Source organism: Suncus etruscus, chromosome 4 (genome assembly GCF_024139225.1).
Source record: "Suncus etruscus isolate mSunEtr1 chromosome 4, mSunEtr1.pri.cur, whole genome shotgun sequence".
NCBI classification, from domain to species: Eukaryota; Metazoa; Chordata; class Mammalia; order Eulipotyphla; family Soricidae; genus Suncus; species Suncus etruscus.
This window is the reverse complement of record NC_064851.1, coordinates 78,386,582-78,407,649: the sequence shown is the minus strand read 5'-3', so window position 1 is coordinate 78,407,649 and position 21,068 is coordinate 78,386,582. Positions and strand designations below refer to the sequence as shown.

The following is a 21,068-nucleotide window of genomic DNA, read 5'->3' as shown; positions in this document are numbered from 1 at the left end:
ATCACAGAAATTGCATTTAACAATCTGGATTATTCAATGAAAACTGAGGGACTTTGGTAGCTTCAAGAAGACTTAAAAAACAATATGAGGAGCTGGAGAGATAGCACAGCAGTAAGGCATTCATTCGCCTTGCCAACCCCAGGATGAATCCGGGTTCAATTCCCAGCATCCCGTAAGGTCCCCTGAGCTTGCAAGGAGTGATTTTTGAGTGCAGAGCCAGGAGTAACCCCTGAGGAGTGCTGGGTGTGGCCCTAAAACCAAAAAACAATAGCAACAAAAACAAAACAAACAAAAACTCAATATGAATAGATTGTCCAACTTTGGAGTATATCAAAGCATGAACATTTTGAATAAAATATAAAGATACAGAAATTGTATCATAAATATCAGCAAATAAGTTAATTTGTGGAGGAAGTAAGAGATTGTGATGATGGCCTTAAGATGGTAAGACTCAACCTTGGCCACTGCTATAGAAGTACTGACATCAGAATTCCTTGGCTCTGAGCACCTGAAGTTTCCTTAAGAATTGTATTGAGGGACCAGAGAGATAGCATGGAGGTAAGGCATTTGCCTTTCATGCAGAAGGTCATTGGTTCAAATCCCAGAGTCCTATATGGTCCCCCGAGCCTGCCAGGAGTGATTTCTGAGCCTGGAGCCAGGTGTAACCCCTGAGCGATACTGGGTGTGATCCAAAACCAAAACCAAAACAAAACAAACAAAAAAAAAGAATTGTCTTGAAGGGCCGGAGCAAAAGCACAGCAGTAGGGTGTGCACATGACCAACCTGGGATGGCCCCAAATTTGATCCCAGCATCCCGTATGACCAGTTCCCTTAGCCTGCTGGGATCGATTTCTAAGCGTGTAGCCAGGAGTAACACGGGTGTGACCCAAAAATTAATCAAACAATCACTGAATCAATAAAACATTAAAAAAAAAAATACAGGGGCTGGCAAGGTGGCGCTAGAGGTAAGGTGTCTGCCTTGCAAGCGCTAGCCAAGGAAAGATTGCGACTGCGGTTCAATCCCTGGTCCCATATGGTTCTCCCAAGCCAGGGGCAATTTCTGAGTGCTTAACCAGGAGTAACCCCTGAGCATCAAATGGGTGTGGCCTGAAAAACAAAAAACAAACAAACAAAATACAAAGGGCCAAAAGACACACACACACACACACACAAAATGCTCCATGTCACTAATCATCAGGGAGATGCAAATCAAAAAAAACAATGAGGTACCATCTCATGTCACAGAGACTGGCACACATCACAAAGAACAAGAACAATTGGGGCCAGAGAGATAACATGGAGGTAGGACATTTGCCTTGCATGCAGAAGAACGGTGGTTCGAATCCTGGTATCCCATATGGTCCCCCAGGCCTGCCAGGAGCAATTTCTGAGCATAGAGCCAGGAGTAACCTCTGAGCACTACTGGTGTGGCCCAAAAACAAAAACAAACAAACAAAAAAACAAAATGAACAAGAACAATCAGTGCCAGCGGGGACATGGGGAGAAAGGAAGTCTCATTCACTGTTGTTTGGAATGTTGTCTAGTCCAGCCTTTATGGACAACAATATGGAGATTCCTCCAAAAAACTGGAAATTGAGCTCCCATTTGATATAGCTATACCACTCCTAGGGATATACCCTAGGAACACAAAAATAAAATACAAAAATCCCTTCCTCAAACCTATATTCATCACAGCACGTTTTACAATAGCCAGAATCTGGAACAACCAATATGCCCTTCAACAGATGAATGGCTAAAGAAACGGTGGTACATACATGCAATTGAATACTTGTAGCTGTCAGGAAAAATGAAGTCATGAAATTTTCCTATACATGGACGGACATGGAAAACTATTATGCTGAGTGAAAAAAGTCAGAAGAAGAGCGATAAGACACTGAATAGTCTCACTCATCTGTGGGACAATAGAGCTGACGGCTGGAAGGACCGGCCACAATATGAAGCTTACTACAAAGAGTGATGAGTGCAGTTAGAGAAATAAGTACCCTAACAACTATTATGACAAGGTAGTGAGAAAAAGAATGCCTGTCTCAAATACAGGTAGGAAATGGGGGGCATTGTGGTGGGAATGTTGCACTGTTGAAGGGGTGTCATTTTTATAACTACAAATATGTTTGTAATCATAATGCTTTGAGATATTAATTTAAAAAAGTTCTGGCTGAATAAAAGAACCAACCACCCAATCTGGAGAAACCCCTTCTTCAAACTGTGTACCAAAATTTTAAGAGTGACAGCATTCTTTATAAGCACTTGAGGCATATCTATCTATCTATCTATCTATCTATCTATCTATCTATCTATCTATCTATCTATCTATCTATCTATCTATCTATCTATCTATCTATCTATCTATATACACACACACACACACACACACACAATCTTAAGAGTGACAGCATTCTTTATAAGCACTTGAGGCATACACACACACAGACACACACACACACACAATTTTGGCAGGGAATGAAAAGGGAGGGGGGAAGTCCCTGGATGTGCTTAGAAGCTCGGGGGTTACTTCCAGCAGTCTGGAGGTGCCTGGTGTGAGGTTAGGTATTCAGCCCCAGAGATGTGCAGCTGCACTGGCCCAGTGGCACTGGGGCTGACAAGGACAATACCTGGCCGTGCTCTGGAGGTTTTGCATGTGGCATTAGGGATTGGACGCAGAACCTCACATGCAACAAAGACTCTTCAACTGTTTGAGCAAAATTTAATGTTGAATGCAGACAAGAACATACTGCTTTGAATAAGCTCTTTAGTGAGTTATCTGTTTGGGTGGGGGGTATGTGTGAGAGGGTTCAGACTTTTTGAGATTCCCCTTTCTGCCTAAAGGCACAGCAGCCTGCAGCCTCATCTTAGACAAAGAAACAGCCCAGCTTCACAACTGAACCTCATTTCAAGCTGCTGAGCCACCAAATAGTTCCAGTTCTATAGCTCCTGGAATGGATGCTCACAGACACCTTCAAATTTCTTAGTGCTGTTAGTCCAGCAAGATCGCAGCAAATCTGTTGGGGACGTTGCAAAGAAGATCAAATTACTACAAAAAGAAGAGCACAAAAGTCTCAACTAGCAGATTTTCAGAAAATTGCTTTAATCAAACACCACCATATGACATAACCAGTAGCACAGAATGACTCCTCGATCTAAGTTTTAGTCATTAGCTTTTCTGTTGTAACAAACAATATGTTTAATGTGTTTGTGTCTGTGCAGACTAGGGTGGTGAGTGAGAAACTGGGGAGATGGGTGAAGGGAAGGTCACACTAGTGATGAGATTGGTGTTGGAGTATTTAATGTATGAAACAACTGTATTTTGAACAAACTGGTAAATCACAGTGCTATAAGAAAAACTTATTTTTAAAAAATAGCTCAGATTGAAAAATAAACACTTTTTTAAGGAAATTATGATTCAAAATATTCTGCTTTCTTCCATCTTTGCTGTACATCCCATCATAGACACTATAAAAGAAAAAAGATTTATACAATTTGAAGAGAAATCACAGTTCCATCAGAAAAAAAACTATTAGTTGTCAGGCCTCACATTAAGAGTTGTATTAATCAGGGGCTGGAGCGAAAGCATAGGGCAGGACAATTGCTTTGTTCACAGCCAATCTGAGACAGACCTGGGTTCAATTCTGGCATCCCACATGGTCCCCCCAAGCCTGCCAGGAATGATTTCTGAGCACCAAGCCAGGAATAACCCGAGCACTGCCAGGTAAGGGCCCCCAAACCAAAAACCGACCCCCACCCAAAAGTTGTATTAATCAAACTCTCAAACTGATGTCAATGCTAAAATGACTTGATACTTATTGAAAGAAACTGTCGTCCAGAAGAAAATGTGCCCCACTCACTTCAGATTCTCATTAGCTAAACTTTATTTAGTGAATTCAAAACTTTCTTGGACCTGTCTAGCAACAAGGAGCCTACCACTTTGCAAATAAATAGGCAAACTCAACCCAGAGCAACATCCTTGGCATGCTGAGGAAAGGCTGGTAATAAGTGGTTAAGGTACAACCTCAGTCCGCAAGAAGGCTGACAGAATACAGCGGGTAAGGTACTTGGCTTGCATGCGGGCCAGGAATGATACTTGAGCACAGTGTCAGGAATAAGCAAGCCCTTAGTACCATAGGGTATGGCCCCAAGACAAAACAATTTAAAGAGGAATTCTGTAAGGAAAAAAATGAACAAAGAGTGAAAAGAACTGGAATTGTTTAAGGGAGTCACTGATCTTAGAATATTCCAAGTAGGATCCCTCACCTCTTTCTTTTTTTGGCATTCTCAGCAGTGCTTAGGAGGCCTGTGGGCACCTCCCAGTGATTCTCAAATGTAGTTCAATCTGCAGGCCCCAAACTGAAGTGTTGCTTTGACCTTGCAGTGCTAGAGATAAACAAATTACCCAGGGCACCAGTTTAGTGGTTCTGGAGCCTCTTAGGGCCAGAGCCACACCTCATGGTGCTGTGGCATCTAAGGCTGTACTCAGAGCAATGCTCAGATGAGCATGGAGTGCTAGGGACCAACTAGGGTTTGCTGCACAAAAGGCAAAGAAAACCAGCACCTGAATTCTATTCTCTCTCCAGCCTCCTCTTAGGATGTCTTAAGTTTTCCATAATATTCTAGTACTAGCATTTTTTTTTCTTTTTTTGGAGGCCACATCCAGTAATGCTCAGGAAACAATATGGGGTGCTAAGATTGAAGCAGCATGCATACTAGAGCTTAGGCCCTAGTCCTAGAATTTTTATTAAGGAAAAAGGATTTAATCCATGATCTCAAATAAATGTAAGAATTTGAGATATCTATCCTAGAAGGTTTATAAGCTATCACAAGTTTTAAGCTCTAAAAAGTCTAGCTGGAAACCATTCTATTTCAGTCTTCTGAACTTAAATCAAGAACATGGCCTTCTCAGAACTATGCTCAAATGAAAATTTAATGTGTCCACAATAGCCAATCGCATTCCTCTTCCTCAAAGATAAATCATTTATTCTTCTAAAAGCCAAATACTCACCATTCTTAAGGCAAGTCTGTACCAGCCGGAGTTTGGCTACAACTCTGGCCATGCTAGCGTAGGCGCAGGTGACCTTATTGAGATTCCATTACAGTCTTTTCACCAGCTTAAGATCCATTAAATGACCAAAAACAGACATCAGAACTCCATCAGCCAGGGAGAACCGAGAAGCCCAGGCAGCACAAGGCTCTTGACAATCCCTTTTCTCGCCTCCTAGCTGGCACTAGCTCACTCTAGGAGACCCTTCTCATTCCTTCATGGGGACAAGGCTCGGGTTTCTGTGGCTCTGAATCCCATTTCTCTCTTATACTGTGAAAGGAAGGGTGTGCAGAGCTTGCTGAAATTTGGAAACTTTTAAAAAAGGAACACAGAAGAGCTCTTGAATAGGACACATGTGAGGTACAAACCTATCCTTATCAGAAGATCCAGAGTTCATCCTATTCATTGAGCAGAGTTTCAGGGCAAGCTCACATCTAGTAGTAACCCTCTGATAAACACTACAAACTTAGGGGGAAAAAAATGAAGGTTCAAGCCACCTGAGAAATATGTATTCTGTGATTCTGAACAAACTACCTGATCTCTTTGGGTACTTTGCTTCCTCATCTGTCAGTCTGTTCATCTAATTCTACGCTACTACTAATTTCATCCTTCTTCAGTTTTACAAAGTATTTTCATGTACTTTAGTGTACTTGATTCTTGCAATAACCCTGTGAAGTAGCAAAAGTAACTTTGTTTTTTTTTTGTTTTTGGGCCACACCCGGTGACGCTCAGGGGTTACTCCTGGCTATGCGCTCAGAAGTCGCTCCTGGCTTGGGGGACCATATGGGACACCGGGGGATCAAACCGCGGTCCGTCCTAGGCTAGCGCAGGCAAGGCAGACACCTTACCTCTAGCGCCACCGCCCAGCCCCAAAAGTATCTTTTTATCCTCATTTTACAAAACTAAAAATGGATGCTTAGAGACTTAGTGACAGAACAGCCAGAAAGTAGATATAAAGTTGAACCCTCAATTTGTGGTCTTTATCAGGATTTTGTCTTTTCAACCCCACCATGTTATTTAATTTCTATTCCTATTGTATTAAAATGCCACTGTCCTAAAAATGCTGGCACCATTCACAGTCCGTGTCATTCTGGGTTTGAAACCTCTCATCTATAAGTTAGGGAACAAGAAGCACCTAAGAGCCCTATTTGGAAAAAAAAAACTTTGGTCTTCTTAATTCCTTTAGATAGTTCGTTAAATAATGAAAACACTTAGTTAGTAAGGGGAGGAATGTAACAGATCTGGTGGAAAAACTCCTTTATCCAAGAGTCCAGAGTACGTATTCCATAGGAAAATTCAAAGTACCTGGGCCAGTGAGGTGGCACTAGAGGTAAGGTGTCTGCCTTGCAAGCACTAGCAAGGAAGGACTGTGGTTTGATCCCCCGGTGTCCCATATGGTTCCCCCAAGCCAGGGGCAATTTCTGAGTGCTTAGCCAGGAGTAACCCCTGAGCATCAAACGGGCGTGGGCCCCAAAAAAACAAAAACAAAAAAAAATGTACCTGTAAATCTCTACTGGGATAACAGATGGAAACAACATGACATCAAAGATCAACAAAATGTCAGGTCTGAAAAAATCTGAGAAAAAGTCACTTAGCTGGGATCTTTCTCTGGTCTAAATCTGGCCCCACTGCTTCCTTCTTTCTAATCCTCTCCAGCTATCAATGAGGGGGTGGAGACTCTGTGTCATAGGTCAGTGGGGATGACTAGATACTAAGGAATGAAACCACTTAATGAGAATCAATGTACTCTTTCTATTGGCAATGGAATTCCTGAGCTGTCAGCAAATTAGGCAGAAGGGCATCTGCTAGCCTATTTGTTCTGCAGGTGAGAAACACTGAGATGAACTGGTTGGGAGAAATGTCATCATGCACCCAGATCTATAGTTCTCAATTTCCTAATGTGGCAAAAAAGCTCGAAGGAAATAAAAGGTCTCCCCCAGTCACCCATACCGTCTTACTGCTGTTATGTCATAGGAATGAGCACTGACCTGCTTTGCCCACTTCCCCTTTCCTCAGCGATCCTTCAGCCTGGCACCCAGCTCTGAGATGAGGCCTGCTTAGCACCAGTGAAGTTCCCCACATTCAAACCAACAACATTCTGTGTGGAGATGAGGGAGTCAAAGTTAAAATCCAACCCATCAGCATCCATGAGTTCACTGCGGATAATGGACTCCATGTCACATTCCAAGCTGCCATTGAACATGTCCAGGTCCAAGTCGCTGGGGAACTTCTCATGGCCCATCACAGGAAGATTTGCACTAGTGGAGTACAAGGAAGAGCCTGAGAGAGAGTCTGAGAGGGTTTGCATAGACTGGCTGACAGGATTTTGCTGCTGGTGTTTGGCTGACCCAAGGCTGCTGGAGTCGTTCAAGCCCAGGTTGCTGACAGAATTCGACAAGGCACGGCCACCACCAAGTGCGCCCTGAGCCGGGTGCTGGTGGTGGAGCAAGTTCTGATTGACCAAACTCCCTTGATTAGGCTGGGCAGCAAAGGACATCATAGGGTCACTGCGGAGTATGACATTCCGCCGAGAGTTCTGGGCGGACACAGCAGTGCTGGCCTGAGACATCAGGGGGTCCGACTGCGTCATCATGACATCACTGTGGCTGAGTGAGTCTGACGTGAGCAAGTCCTGGAGTGTCTGGTTGCCATAATGTGACATGGAAGAAAAGGTCGCTGGCTTGTTCTCTTGGATGGTCTGCATAGGAGACTGGCGCAGGGAATTCAGAGCCGAGGGTCCAAACACGGTGCTGTTAAAGGAGCTGGTTGGGGAGCCTAGGCCAGAGCCCTTGGTGGTATAGGGGAAGCTGGAGCTCCTCTGCATGAGTCCTCCCGTGGGTGATTGCTGGGACGATGGGAGCGTGATGTTATCCAGCAGGTCATCCATGAGGTTGTCTGCCAGCCCATCATTCAGATTCATGGTGCCCGCCATGTCAGTGAGCCGTGGCAGCTCCACGGTGCATGGTTTGCTCACAGTAGGCGAGAGGCTGGCTGAGTTGCTGTAGAGCATGGGGGACAGTGGCGCATCGTCGTCCTGGACATCATCCAACTCTGTGCTTGCCAAGATGGGCGACAGGCGGCCACTAACTGTGCTGGCATTGGAATTGGTACGAGAGCGGAAGTCAGTCCAGGCATCCAGCTCATCACTGCTGCGTGATGTGGGGCTCCCAGGCCATTTGGCGAGCTGGGAGGGGCTGTCATCTGCTGACTCAGTAGCTGTTTGCAGGGCTGCCTTCTTCTTGGCTGCCCGGCCACGGCTCTTAGTGTACTTGTTGCTGTTGTCCATGGAGACAGCCCGCCGTCGGGGGGCCTTCCCGCTCTTCCCCCCATCAGGATTGATGATCCACCAGGAGCTCTTGCCAGTCCCCTCATTTTGTACGCGCATGAAGCGGCTGTGCAGAGACAGGTTGTGCCGAATAGAGTTCTGTAGAGAGAGAAGGGGAAGTGCAAAAATGAGCCATCGAGGTCCAAACCTGAGCAAAGATGAGCTAATTAGAGAAGCCTTGTTTTCTGGAAGATCAATCCTAAGACTTTACCCAAAACATTGACAAGTACTTGGCCCTCTTGACTGAGAAGTCAATGAGAATATGTTAATAGGCTTCATAGCTGTACTAAGGAAAATGGCAGGAGAATGTGGGACTAACTGGTTAAGCTCAAAGACATTGTTTTGCCCAAATTCCTGAGTCTTGTTGCCTTTCTAGTAATTGCATTTCCTACTCTGAGGTTCACAGTTGTAACTTACTATTACAGTATTCTTTTCTTGCTCTTTGCAAGTCTTTTTGACTTTCTTAAGGATGTTTAATTACTCAAGAGGCTATTTTCTTAAGATTCCATCTTCTGCTAGTATCAGTGCCTACCTTTTCTTAATCATGTCTATGAACTTAAGATGGGTATGAATTCTTACCTAACCTTTTCATGATTCCACTTTCTCCTGCCCCAATTTCATATCTCTCTAGCAAGTGATAGAGAAGATTTAGTTAAGCTACTACAAGAAGGCAGGACTATCTTTCAGAAAGTTCTAAATATGCAGTTACTCTCTTCCTTCTAATACAGAATTACTCTGCATAGTAACATCCAAAGAGTAGACTATAAAAAGAGAGAACCCTGACCACTGAAACACCTGACAAACATGAAATTATCCAGATGATCAGGGGAATATCAGCAGGAATAAGTCATGCTGATAACATGATCCTTGAACATGAGGCGATATAAACGGCACCTTCCTTTGCAGTCTTCCTCTAAAAATCCACTACCATGAATAAAACAACTCAAAATTCCCAGTATCAGTTAGGTACAATTACAAAATTCTTGCCCAGGGATCCTCAAAAATGTCCACGAGGGGCTTTTGGAAGAATGGTAAGTGTATCTTTGGGGAGATGTTAGAACCAATTACAATTAAGCAGAAACAAGAAAAACTGAATAAAGGATGGACTTTTAGTTAATGCTAATGTATTGATACTAGTTTACTTGTGACAAACAGGCCATTTAAATGGCCAAGATGTTAACAGGAGAAATGATGCTGAGTATATGAGAGGTTTCTCTACTAGTTTTACACGTTTTCTATACATCTAAAACCATCCAACACTAAGAGATTAATTTAAGAAAAATAATGGGAAATAATAGCCCCTAAATCCTGATAACTGCTCCCATGTCCTCCTGACTTGGCAGGTAAGCCCAACTGACAGGATAACCAAGTTCTAGTCTCATCTCTGTCACTAGCAGAACTTGAGAAAAATCTTTTAATGTGCCTGCAACAATTTCAACTCTCCATCTTCATTATGGTCATAATAACATCCCAATCCTCCCTCCCTGACAGGAATGATGGAAGGGTGATTTATGATATGGTTCCAGAGCCAGTTCTGCTACAAAGTCTGGATATTCTTACAGAGCCCAGAGTCCTGGAGCGGAGAGCTGACAGCCCAGTGGGGGATCATTCTATCTGTCAACTACCACATGTGCAGTGAAAGAGAGGAGTACTGTCTCCTTATCTGTAACATCTGACCCACAGATCAAATGACTTGTTTTTCTTTTGCAAGTTAAAGCCAAAAATATTGTATATGTCGTTGTGTATGAAAAAAGAACAGCCCCCAAAGTTACAATACCTTAACAAATGTTGGGAATTACTAATGGCATTCATGTAGAAAACAATTTTACATATGTACCAGAAAAATGGTTCTAAACATAGAAAGTCAGCATGATTTCCCCATAATGAAATAGCCATAATACTCAAGGTGATTCCATGGTATGTTCCCAATCAAGAAGGGCATTTATCTGGGCAATGAGCATTCATAAACTAGCATTAGGGGACTGATAGATGTATAGGGCTTAAGGCTCTTGCCTTGCATGAAGTGGATCCAGTTCAATCCTTAGCAATATATATGGTATTCCAAGCATTGCCAGGAGTACAGATCCAGGAGTAATACTTGAACACAGTACCAGGAGTAATTCTTGAGCACTACTTAAGGCCCCAAAGCAACAATAAAAAAATCTACAGTAAAGACATAGAAGAGGATGGGAAACAGGCAACATACTGGGGATTTAATGAGAAAATGCTGTTCAAGAAACGATTTATTTTGCTTGCTATTACTCTTTTAAAAGTATACTAGTATCTTTACTAATGGTTCAGAAATGACATTTCTTGGGGCTGGAGTAATAGCACAATGGTAGGGTGTTTGCCTTGCATAGGGCTGACCTGGGACTAACCCAGCATCCCATATGGTCCCCCAAGCCTGCCAGGAATGATTTCAAAGTGTAGAGCCAGAAGTAACCCCAGAGCACCACCCACTGTGGCCCACAACCTCCCCCCCCAAAAAAAAATAAAACAAAAAAATTACATTCCTTTACAAAATAAAATACTGGGCCAGAGAGATAATAAGCAGTTATGGTGCTTATTCTGCATGTGAATGACTTCACATTGATCCCAAGCACCACACAGCCCCTTCCCACCCAGCAGTATTGGTAGTACTGCTGGGTCAGCCTCCAAACCCTTCCCTCCCAAAGTAAACATTTCTATAAAATAGCCACAAATTGTGATCTTAAAACACAATCTGCAAGGTTCAGAAAATAACATGTGTAAGGTGCTTCTACTGAGTAGTCCATTACGTGAATATATAAAATAAAAACAAATAAACTAAGGTTCTTGGAGAGAAAGAGAGAAGCTATGTCAAAGCAAAGTAGACATTGACCTAAGGACATGTTCAAGGACAGTTTCCTTTGCTTTAGATTTTGGAGAGTTTCTATGAGTATCCACAATTAACAGTATTGATCACAATTACCTACTCTTTTATATAGCACTTAATGAATTGTTAGTTCCACCAATTCCAAACTAAGAAAACCCCAGAACGTTTTACAGACTTCCGAAATACCTCTATGTATTTTTCAATGATCAACTGTTACTGTAATTCTAACCCCCCAATGTATGTGTGTAATTTTGTAAAATTACAAGCTCCAGTGGTTAAAACTGGGAGACCAAAATTAAGCCTCTGTAAGGGCACGTGGTAATAGAGCGGAAATAGCCACATCTAGAACCAGAGCCAGGGGGAGCAGGCACGTGGTCTGACTTGGGGGGTGGGGGGGGGATTAAAAGACTGCTGAAACAGTGCCTGTGGTTTCCAGGCCACAAGTGTTAGATTTTGTGTCTTTAATTCTCATAATCAGCCTGTAAATTGGCTATCAGTGCCTGCCTCATATTCTGAAGGGTTGAGAGATACACGTAGAATTTATACTTTCATTTATTTAGGTATAAACTTTAAGCACCCTTTAAGAAATAATACAAAAGCACAATCTCAAGTTGTATTTTGTTCATGAAATAGGGGCAATAATTTGAGGGAGTATTTCATAAAATTAAAGCAAAACATAAAGGAGGCTGCTCTTTCAAAAGAGCAGAGCTTTTTTCAAGGTAAGTGTGTATTGTTTCAAGCAGGGCGCCGGCACTGAGAGAGGACAGAGGGTGTCACACCAATGCCAACTGCTCTCAGTTCTGAAACAAAATCCAAATAACTCAGTGGGAGACAAGAACAAGTTCTGGAGCCCAATCTTTATCATCACTCATCTTAGAGCAGGGGTCTCAAACTCGCAGCCCTCCATACAACATTTTGTGGCCCGCAGCCGGCCTTCAAATATCACAGTATTCGCGATTATTCGCTTACCGAATAATCACAATGAATATCGCATTAGTAAGAAAAAAAATCGCATCAAACATTTGCATACCCTGAGCAGTTCCGTTCGGGGTATGCAAATGTTTAATGCGATTTTTTTTCTTACTAATGCGATTTTTTATTGTGAATATTTGGTAAGTGAATAATCGCGAATACTTTGCGCCTAGCGCAGACGTCATTTCTGCTGCTCCTGCCCGCTGTCCCTTGCGTTATCGGGGGCCTAAGGAAAGTTTATTATAGAATTAGATTTTGTCATACCTTCACATGACTTCATCAAAGCCTGCAGTGAAGAGAAAGATTGATGACGAGCACAGACAATTTCAGGAAAAGTGGGAGATGCAGTATTTCTTTGTTGAGCACAGGGGCATCCCCACATGTCTTATTTGCTCAGAGGAAGTTGCAGTGCACAAGGAATACAACTTGAAATGCCATTATTCAATTAAACATGCTGAGGAATGTGCAAAATATCGAGAAAATGAGAGAGCCAAGCGGGTTGCCAGTCTTAAAGCATGTCTAATAAGGCAACAAGACTTCTTCAAGAAAGCAACCAAAGAGAATGTTGCATCAGTCGAAGCTAGTTACATAGTTAGTGAGATGATTGCTAAGGCAGGGAAACCATTCATAGAAGGAGAGTTTGTTAAAAAATGCACGTTACAGCCTGCAAGTATTATCTGTCTGGAAAAGAAAGGTCAGTTTAGCAAAATCAACCTTTCTGCCAACACTGTGGCAGAGACATTTCTGACATGTCAAGTGACATTTATCAACTGTGTGAGAAAACCAAATGTTTTGATGCATACTCAGTTGCTCTTGACGAGGGCATAGATATAACAGACACAGCGCAGCTCGCATTTATGTCCCTCGTGTTGATTGCAATTTTGTATTGACAGAGGAGCTGCTCACAATAATTGCAATGCATGGCCAGACCACCACTAATGAGATATTTCAGCATCTGCGTGATGCCATTGAGAATGCCGGTTTGCCATGGAAGAGGTTTGTTGGAATAATAACCGATGGAGCACCATCAATGACAGGGAGAAAAAATAGACTGGTGGCACTTGTTCAAAAAAAAAAAAAACTTGAAGAGGAGGGTGTAGAGAAGGCCATTGCTCTTCACTGCATTATCCATCAGCAGGCCCTTTGCAGTAAATGCCTGCCGTGTGACAATATGATGTCTGTTGTTGTGAAATGCATCAACTAAATTAGATCCAGGGGCTTAAAGCACAGGAGGTTCCGTGCTTTTTTAGAGGAAATGGAGTCAGAATATGGAGATGTGTTCTATTTCACCAAGGTACGTTGGCTCAGCAGGGGAAATGTCCTGAAAAGATTTTTTGAGTTGGGAGAAGAAGTGAAAGCCTTCATGGAGAAGGATGGGAATGCTGTTTTTGAGTTGAGTGATCACAAATGGTTCATGGACTTAGCTTTTGTTGACATCACACATAAGCTGAATGTACTAAACAAGATGTTTCAAGGCCCGGGGTCAGCTTATCAGTGCTGCCTATGACAACGTGAGAACATTCTCCACAAAACTTATATTATGGAAATCCCAGCTCTCTCAGACAAACCTTTGCCATTTCCCAGCATGCAAGGAACTTGTGGATGCAGGCATACCATTCAGTGGTGAGAAATATGTTGATGCTATTTTTAAGCTAGAGAAGGAATTTGATCACAGATTTGCAGACTTCAAAAAGCACAGAGCCACTTTCCAAATTTTTGTGGACCCCTTTTCCTTTGATGTGCAAGATGCCCCTCCTGTGCTTCAAATGGAGCTCACTGACCTGCAATGCAACTCTGATCTCAAAGCCATGTTCAGGGATATTAGTGGAAAAGCAGACATGCATGGGCAATTTTTGAGAGAATTGCCCCCCAGCTTCCCTGAGCTTTCCCGAATGTTCAAGCGCACCATGTTCCTTTTTGGGAGCACATATTTGTATGAAAAGTTATTCTGCACATTGAACTTCAATAAGTCAAAGTACAGGTCTAGACTTAATGATGATCATCTTCAAGCCATACTGAGGGTCTCAACTGCTTCCTCTCTAAAGCCAAATGTGGTTCAGATTTGTGAGAAGAAGCGCTGTCAAGTCTTTGGCAGCAAGGAATAGGCAAAAGATGCCATGTTCAGAAGAACTGTTCATGGTCTTCACTCAATGTTCTATTCATGTTCAGAAGAAATAATTAAAACTGTTAATAATGACGTTTGAGGACTTTTTTGTTACTCCACACACAAATATTTTTAAAAATCTTAATCCCCAATAATCTTGACAAATTTCAGTCTATATAGGTTGACATTCCATTGATAATATCCATAACATCAAGACCTAAGGTCTTTTTTGGCCAAAGGTGTTTTTTTTTTTTTTCTTTCTTTTTTTTTTTTTTTTTTTTTGGTTTTTGGGCCACACCCGGCAGTGCTCAGGGGTTACTCCTGGCTGTCTGCTCAGAAATAGCTCCTGGCAGGCACGGGGGACCATATGGGACACCGGGATTCGAACCAATCACCTTTGGTCCTGGATCGGCTGCTTGCAAGGCAAACGCCGCTGTGCTATCTCTCCGGGCCCCCCCCCCCTTTTTTTTCCCTAATTACCCCCCCCCCCAACTTTTGCTGCATCTATCCAAAAAACTACCACCTTTTTTTATCTTTTGGATAAGGGTTCTCACCTTTTCCATAGAACCTTGGGACATGAATTACTTTGTTTCACCTCATATTTCTAATTTTTTTCTATAAAATTATGAAGGGAAGGGAAAAGAAAAAAAAAGAGTGGATGGAGCCAGAGGTCAAGTGGTCTCAGGTGCATTGGTGGGGATAATAAAGGACAGAACTAAATATCCAACAAGCCAAAGTCAATAACAATAGAATCAAGAGACCCAAAGAGTAACACTCTAAACTTATTATAACTGCCTGTTATACTGGCAGGACAGGGGGCAAAAAGTGGTAGCAGAGAAAGCAGTCTGGGAACATTGGTAGAAAGTGTTTGACACTAGTGTTGGGATTGGCTTTGATTCATTGTGTGTCTGATATCCAACTATAAAGGACTTTGTAAATTACGATGGTTTCAATAAAATAAAATAAAATAAAATAAAAAATAAAGAGCCCCCCCCAAATAAAAAAACGTAAGGCCTGACTATTTCTAGCTCAAATGCTCCCACCACTTTAGAATGTTAGAAGCCAGTAATATGTACTGCTGTGTTCCTCATAAATCCTGATTCTAATCATTAGTTCCTCTACCTAGCTGTTGGCAAAGCAGTGTTACTTTGTGTGTTTCTGCAATGTGTACACACAAATGACAAATATAAACAGAAAAGCAATGTTCTCTATACCTTTGCAGATAACAGAGTGATAGTATTTCTGAAATATTTCATCAAAGTGCAACACACCCCACACCTCAATCCCAGAAATGAAGAAAGATGGTTTATAGTAACAGACAAAGCTAATTGCAAAATTTCTTTCTAATTTAAAGTCTAAGTTCTTTATCCAAAGACTTGTTTCCATTAAGTTCTGTTAATTCATTTAATGTATTCTATTTAAAAATATATAACCACTATTAAAATATTCTATGGTTTTCCTATCAAATTCTCTAATCTTACTAGTTTAAATTTCTACAGTTTCACATTAGTTTGGTCATTGGGAACTGAAGGTAAAGGAGGATTAATGCTAGAACTAGGGCTACTTTTTTTTTATTGTTTTGTTTTGTTTTTGAGTCACACCTGGTGATGCTCAGGGTTACTCCTGGCTATGAGCTCAGAAATCGCTCCTGGCTCAGGGGACCACATGGGACTCTGGAGATCAAATCTAGGTCCGTCCTGAATCGGCTGCATGCAAGGCAAATGCCCTACCATTCCAGCACCCAAGAACTAGAGCTACTTTTCTTATCACAACTAAATACTCCTTCCTTCCTTCTTCCTTCCTTCCTTCCTTCCTTCCTTCCTTCCTTCCTTCCTTCCTTCCTTCCTTCCTTCCTTCCTTCCTTCCATCCTTCCTTCCTTCCTTCCAAGCTGTTTCCATTTTAATGTAGAATTATTATTAAGTGCACCAGTGGTATAGTTTTAATTTTGATGACAAAATTGCTTATAGGAAAAGTTGAGACTCTCAAGTGCAATTGTGATTACTGCATATTTTTTATCACATTCAAATGTCTCTAAAAAAGGAAAGCGCTTTTTGTTTCTAACTGGGAAGAAATTGTTGATGATCGTCCTTTGGATTTGCCCATACCCCTTGAAAAACAATCCAGGACCAAATCAAAACAAAACACAAAACAAAAAAGGATGATGAAAAATTAAAAGAAATAAAAATCCAAATTGTATGAAATTAGATTTTATTCTTAAACTGGAAAATAAAGGTTTAACATTTTCCAAAATCAAAACTGAAGGTGAGAGAACACAAGATAAAAAAGAAGAGAACAGCACCATTCTCTAATTTTACTCTAATGTTGGTTGTACCAACCAGGGTTATGGCTGGCAGGGAAAGAATCCTAAAGCCCCAACCCCCAAACCAACATGAAGGACTTGAAAAGCTGGGGAAGTTGAACATTTAACCACGTGATCCTGTCAAACCCTTGTTAAGGAGATTTACAATTATTTACTTTTTACAACATGTTGTCAGACAAACTAGTCTTGACTGCCAGAATTACTGGAGATGATAATACAGTAAATATTACCTACCAACACTCCTATTATTAGAGCTCAGGCCTACCTTCTACTAACTTCATATATACTTGCCGAGAATATGATGCCAATCCAAAATCAAGTGAATAATGTAGTAAAATTCATTACAAAGAAATGAAGAGACTGATGAGAAAACCAAACACCTTAAGAAAAATACTTTAGGGCCCAGGCGGTGGCGCTAAAGGTAAGGTGCCTGCCTTGACTGCGCTAGCCTTGGACGGACCGCGGTTCCATCCCCCGGTGTCCCATATGGTCCCCCAAGCCAGGAGCAACTTCTGAGCACATAGCCAGGAGTAACCCCTGAGCGTTACCGGGTGTGGCCCAAAAAAAACAAAACAAAACAAAAAAAATACTTTAAGGTCTTATTTTCGAAAACACTGCACTTTTTACCCTGACTTAGGCCCAAAAGACCACAAGAGCCTTTTAAAGCAACTTGAACACAATGTGCCTAAAGAGAGATCAGAGATAATAATATTCTTCAATCTTCTCTTACAGACTGAAGCAAGCCCTGGAACGGGCAGCCTCTGCTTTGCCTAAGTGCTGCTGCAGTTCGTGGCCTGATCCTTCAAAGAGGCCAGTGCAGTGGGGGTGTAAGAGGCAGCAGGAGACTATCACATGTCACCACTGAGCTGATTGTGGTGGGGCAGCCCACAACCCAGACACTCTTTGCTTGGTGTTTCTCAAAGAAATTAGAACAATGACAACTCTATTGATCAGAATCTTTTTTTCCTGCTATTCTGAAGACTATTTTCAGTGTCAGATACATGTATGGCTAATGCTAACATGCACACAGTCACTACATATAAATCAATAGGTTGTGAAGATAGACCCAAAACATGAAGTTTAAAGAGAAGTTGCCTTTTGACATGCAAAAGGAGCCCAGTAATTCTTTATGAAGTGGATAACACACATGCCATGTAAGGTGGGTGCCAATGCAGGGAAGGAGCATGGAGCTGAAGGGAAGCCTGCAGGCTACCATGCTGACCAGGTTACAACCAGAATCCTAGACCACAATCCTGGGCCAGATCTGTCCTGTGCACTGACTTGAACCACCCCCTTTTCAAAACTGGGAAAAAAAATAATATCCCTGCCTGACCCTCAGTGGTGGGGAACAGGAAATGAAGCACGCCAAGTACTCATCAGCTGCCGGGCACAAAAGGGTCTCTCAACTGTCAGATCTCACACACTGAAGCAGTGACTGCACAAATGTTCACTTACTGTTTTCCAAGCATCATAAGTTAAGCCAGAAGGTGAGAGGGCAGGTCCTTCCAAGGAAAGGATTTCACTCTTAAAAGGATTTCAAAGGTGCAGTGCCAGTCAAAAGTAACTGATCATTTCTTGGAACTGCTGCTACTCAATGTCCACTCCAGTCCCCTCCAAACCATGTTTACCTTGTGGAGACTGTCCACTAACCCAGACACCAGCTGCATGTGCTTCCCCTGGAACACAGAGAGGGTTTTGTCTGGGAGCAACATGTGGTATCAATTTATCTTTCTCAGAAACAGCAACAAGGAATCTACTGACTTTAAAAATAAAATGGGAGTTGTGTAATTTAACTCTTAAAGGTCTCTGTCTTGTAAAAATATAGAGACATTTCTTTTTTCTTTTCTTTATTTTTTTATCTCTCCTTCTCTGAAAAGCAAGTAGAATGAGCTATAGCTGTCAACTCCCAAGCCTAAACTTTCTTCTCTGCACAAGACAGATTTCTCCCTCCTGGTTCTTAGATGAGAGCTGATGGGGACACTATATCCAGGATCAATCATGCACACAGGACCAGCAATTCAAGGTCTCCAGACTCAGGGTCATGGGAACTATTCATTTAGAATGTGACTGTCAATTGCCTGGATACTAACCTAATGCCTCTGGTCAAACTAGAGGCTAAGCCAAAGTCTCAAGGTGACCCAAGATACTCTAAGTGCCAGCAAAGACAGTTTTAGGTACGGGTCTGGAAACTGCCAGATTTATTTATGACAGGTTCTTATCAGAGGAGTTCTTTAGATGAAAACCTGACTTTTCTCATTTATTTTCCTTGGGGGTGGGCCTACCTGAATTGCTGGGAAACTATATAGTGCTGGAGACTGAGCCAAAGTCAGCTGCATGCAAAGCATGTACCTTAACCCGTGCTTTCCCCTCACATCCCATTCTTAAAGATTCTGGGTTGACTGGTATAGGAAAGGCCTCGGAGAGGCATTTTTGAAGCTCCACAAAGTACTCACCTGCAATTAAAGCTAAGACCCCACACCCACCCACATAAGTTGATCCCAGGCTAGAGGTGTCTGTCTTGCTAGGCCAGGTGGCGCAGCCCAGTGGCCATACTTGAAGTATCCACTACTTAGAAGATAAGGATGAGGATTAGGGTCAGAGGTTAAAGTTATAATTAAAGATGCCAAGTAAATAGAAAGTGCAGCAGCACAAAAATTTAATCACTAAAGCTCATCTTTTTTACTTTTTTAGTGGATGGGGGAGTGGTAAAGGCCCTTGACCTTGAACTGCACATAAACATTCGATCCTGCTCTTTAACACTCTTGTCCCCGAAATGAAAGCCTGAGCTTTCACAAAAACTATTACTGACCTCAGCTGAAGAAGGGATATGGGGTGGGAGAGTTATCAACCTTTTTCATTCATAGAATCCTGCCTGAGTTAGTGTGTAACCTCATACAATCCCTTTTATAGAGACTGTCCTTCAAAAACCAAAATCCCAGGCTGGGTATAAATAACCACTGAAAAGGGTATACTTCAATCCTGAGGTACTTATTAGCTTCCACTGTTAAGAATACAGCAAAGTATTACTTCATGAACTTCTCTGATCTCCAAAGTACACATTCAGATAGCCTCAAGAATGCCAATAACAATCACACACTGTTTCTTATCTCTGGACTGTGCAAAATACACATCATTATCCAGTGCAAAGATCCTTGGCTGGACTGGCAACCGGCCCAACAGTGCCATCACCGCAGGGGGCATGAGCAGGCTGGTGCCTCTTCTAAAACTGTCAGGATCTAGGCTTTGGCTGGCTACTTTCTTCCACTTGATTTGATCTGCTTTGAGACTAACATGTCATTCAAAAGCAAGTACAGAAAGTATGATAGCATGAAACAGCCCTGAAATCAGAACCATTTATTTCTGACTACAGGGAACACCAACTATAATAGCCAAATAATCCTTTCGGACTGAGAAGGAAACTTCAATAACCGCTCACAGAGAGGATTGCGCAAGCAACTGTGATGTACAAGATAAGTTCCAGGCTTGTCCCACTTTTTTAGCCCTGTCTGAAGCATTCAAAGCTTAAACTATTAAGGGACTTATTTTTAAAAGACAATGTTCTAAAATAAATATTGTTGGGAGCTTGGCTGATGGGATTGAATTTCCAGTCAGAAACAAGATTTCCTGTTCAATGTGCTGACAATCATCTACCCACAGAGATGTCCTCTGAAAAACAAATGCTTGTTGTAAGTTTTCCCAGGCTTTATTAAGGGATAACAAAATGACAACAAATAATAATAACCCGGTGGCCACCTTAGTCAACATATTTCCTATTCAAGCAACAGGAGACACACGAGGTTTTCTTAGGAGATGAGAGGTAGAAGTTTGTGATACCTGTAATGAAGAAAGTGCTCTTCATACAAGAAAGAGAGGCTACTACTCTTACAGTTTTCTTGAGATTTCAAGTGTGGGTTTATTTTCCTATTAATTTATTTTTTTTCCATGTAGCAATTTTCTTTTCAAGTTCTTCCACAGCTGTTTCTGCTCTTGGAGGGCAAGAGGGAACATTCCATTCCTCACAGCCAAACCTGCACTTCCTGCACACAGAGAACTCTGGCGGCCTTGCAGCACTGCCAACACCCACTGCCTGCAGCACCCCACCCTATACCCTCAGCATACCCCCTCCCACCCACACACCCCAAGGGAGGAAGCAGCAGCAAGAGGCACACAGCAGTCTCAGAGTTTAGAGGAAAGTCAGTCCCAGAAGTCAAAGGCTGCAGCATTTGGCCTCAGGCTCTCTCTCCAAGCTGCTGGCTTCCCTGAAGAGCCTGAAACTGCTGCCTTCTTTTTCACCAGGGGTTGACAAACACAGGCTACTTAAAAATTAAATCCCCTTGGATTTAATGATTATGCACAGCTAAAAAAAAAAAGAAAAAAAGAAAAAAAAAAAGAATGCACTAAAGGGTTAAAAGTAGAGTATTCTTGAAACTGAGTCTGCA

The 21,068-nt window shown here is 42.1% G+C and overlaps 1 protein-coding gene across 1 annotated transcript in view; it reads right to left on the bottom strand.

Annotated features, from left to right (window-relative positions):
• The window catches only part of FOXO3 (forkhead box O3), a 118,244-nt gene that overhangs the window by 5,371 nt on the left and 91,805 nt on the right, over nucleotides 1-21,068 (bottom strand). Inside the window, exon 2 of the mRNA XM_049771186.1 lies at nucleotides 7,042-8,477. Coding sequence (XP_049627143.1) covers nucleotides 7,077-8,477 — 1,401 coding nt within the window. The 3' untranslated portion in view covers nucleotides 7,042-7,076. The remainder of the gene's footprint in view (nucleotides 1-7,041; nucleotides 8,478-21,068) is intronic.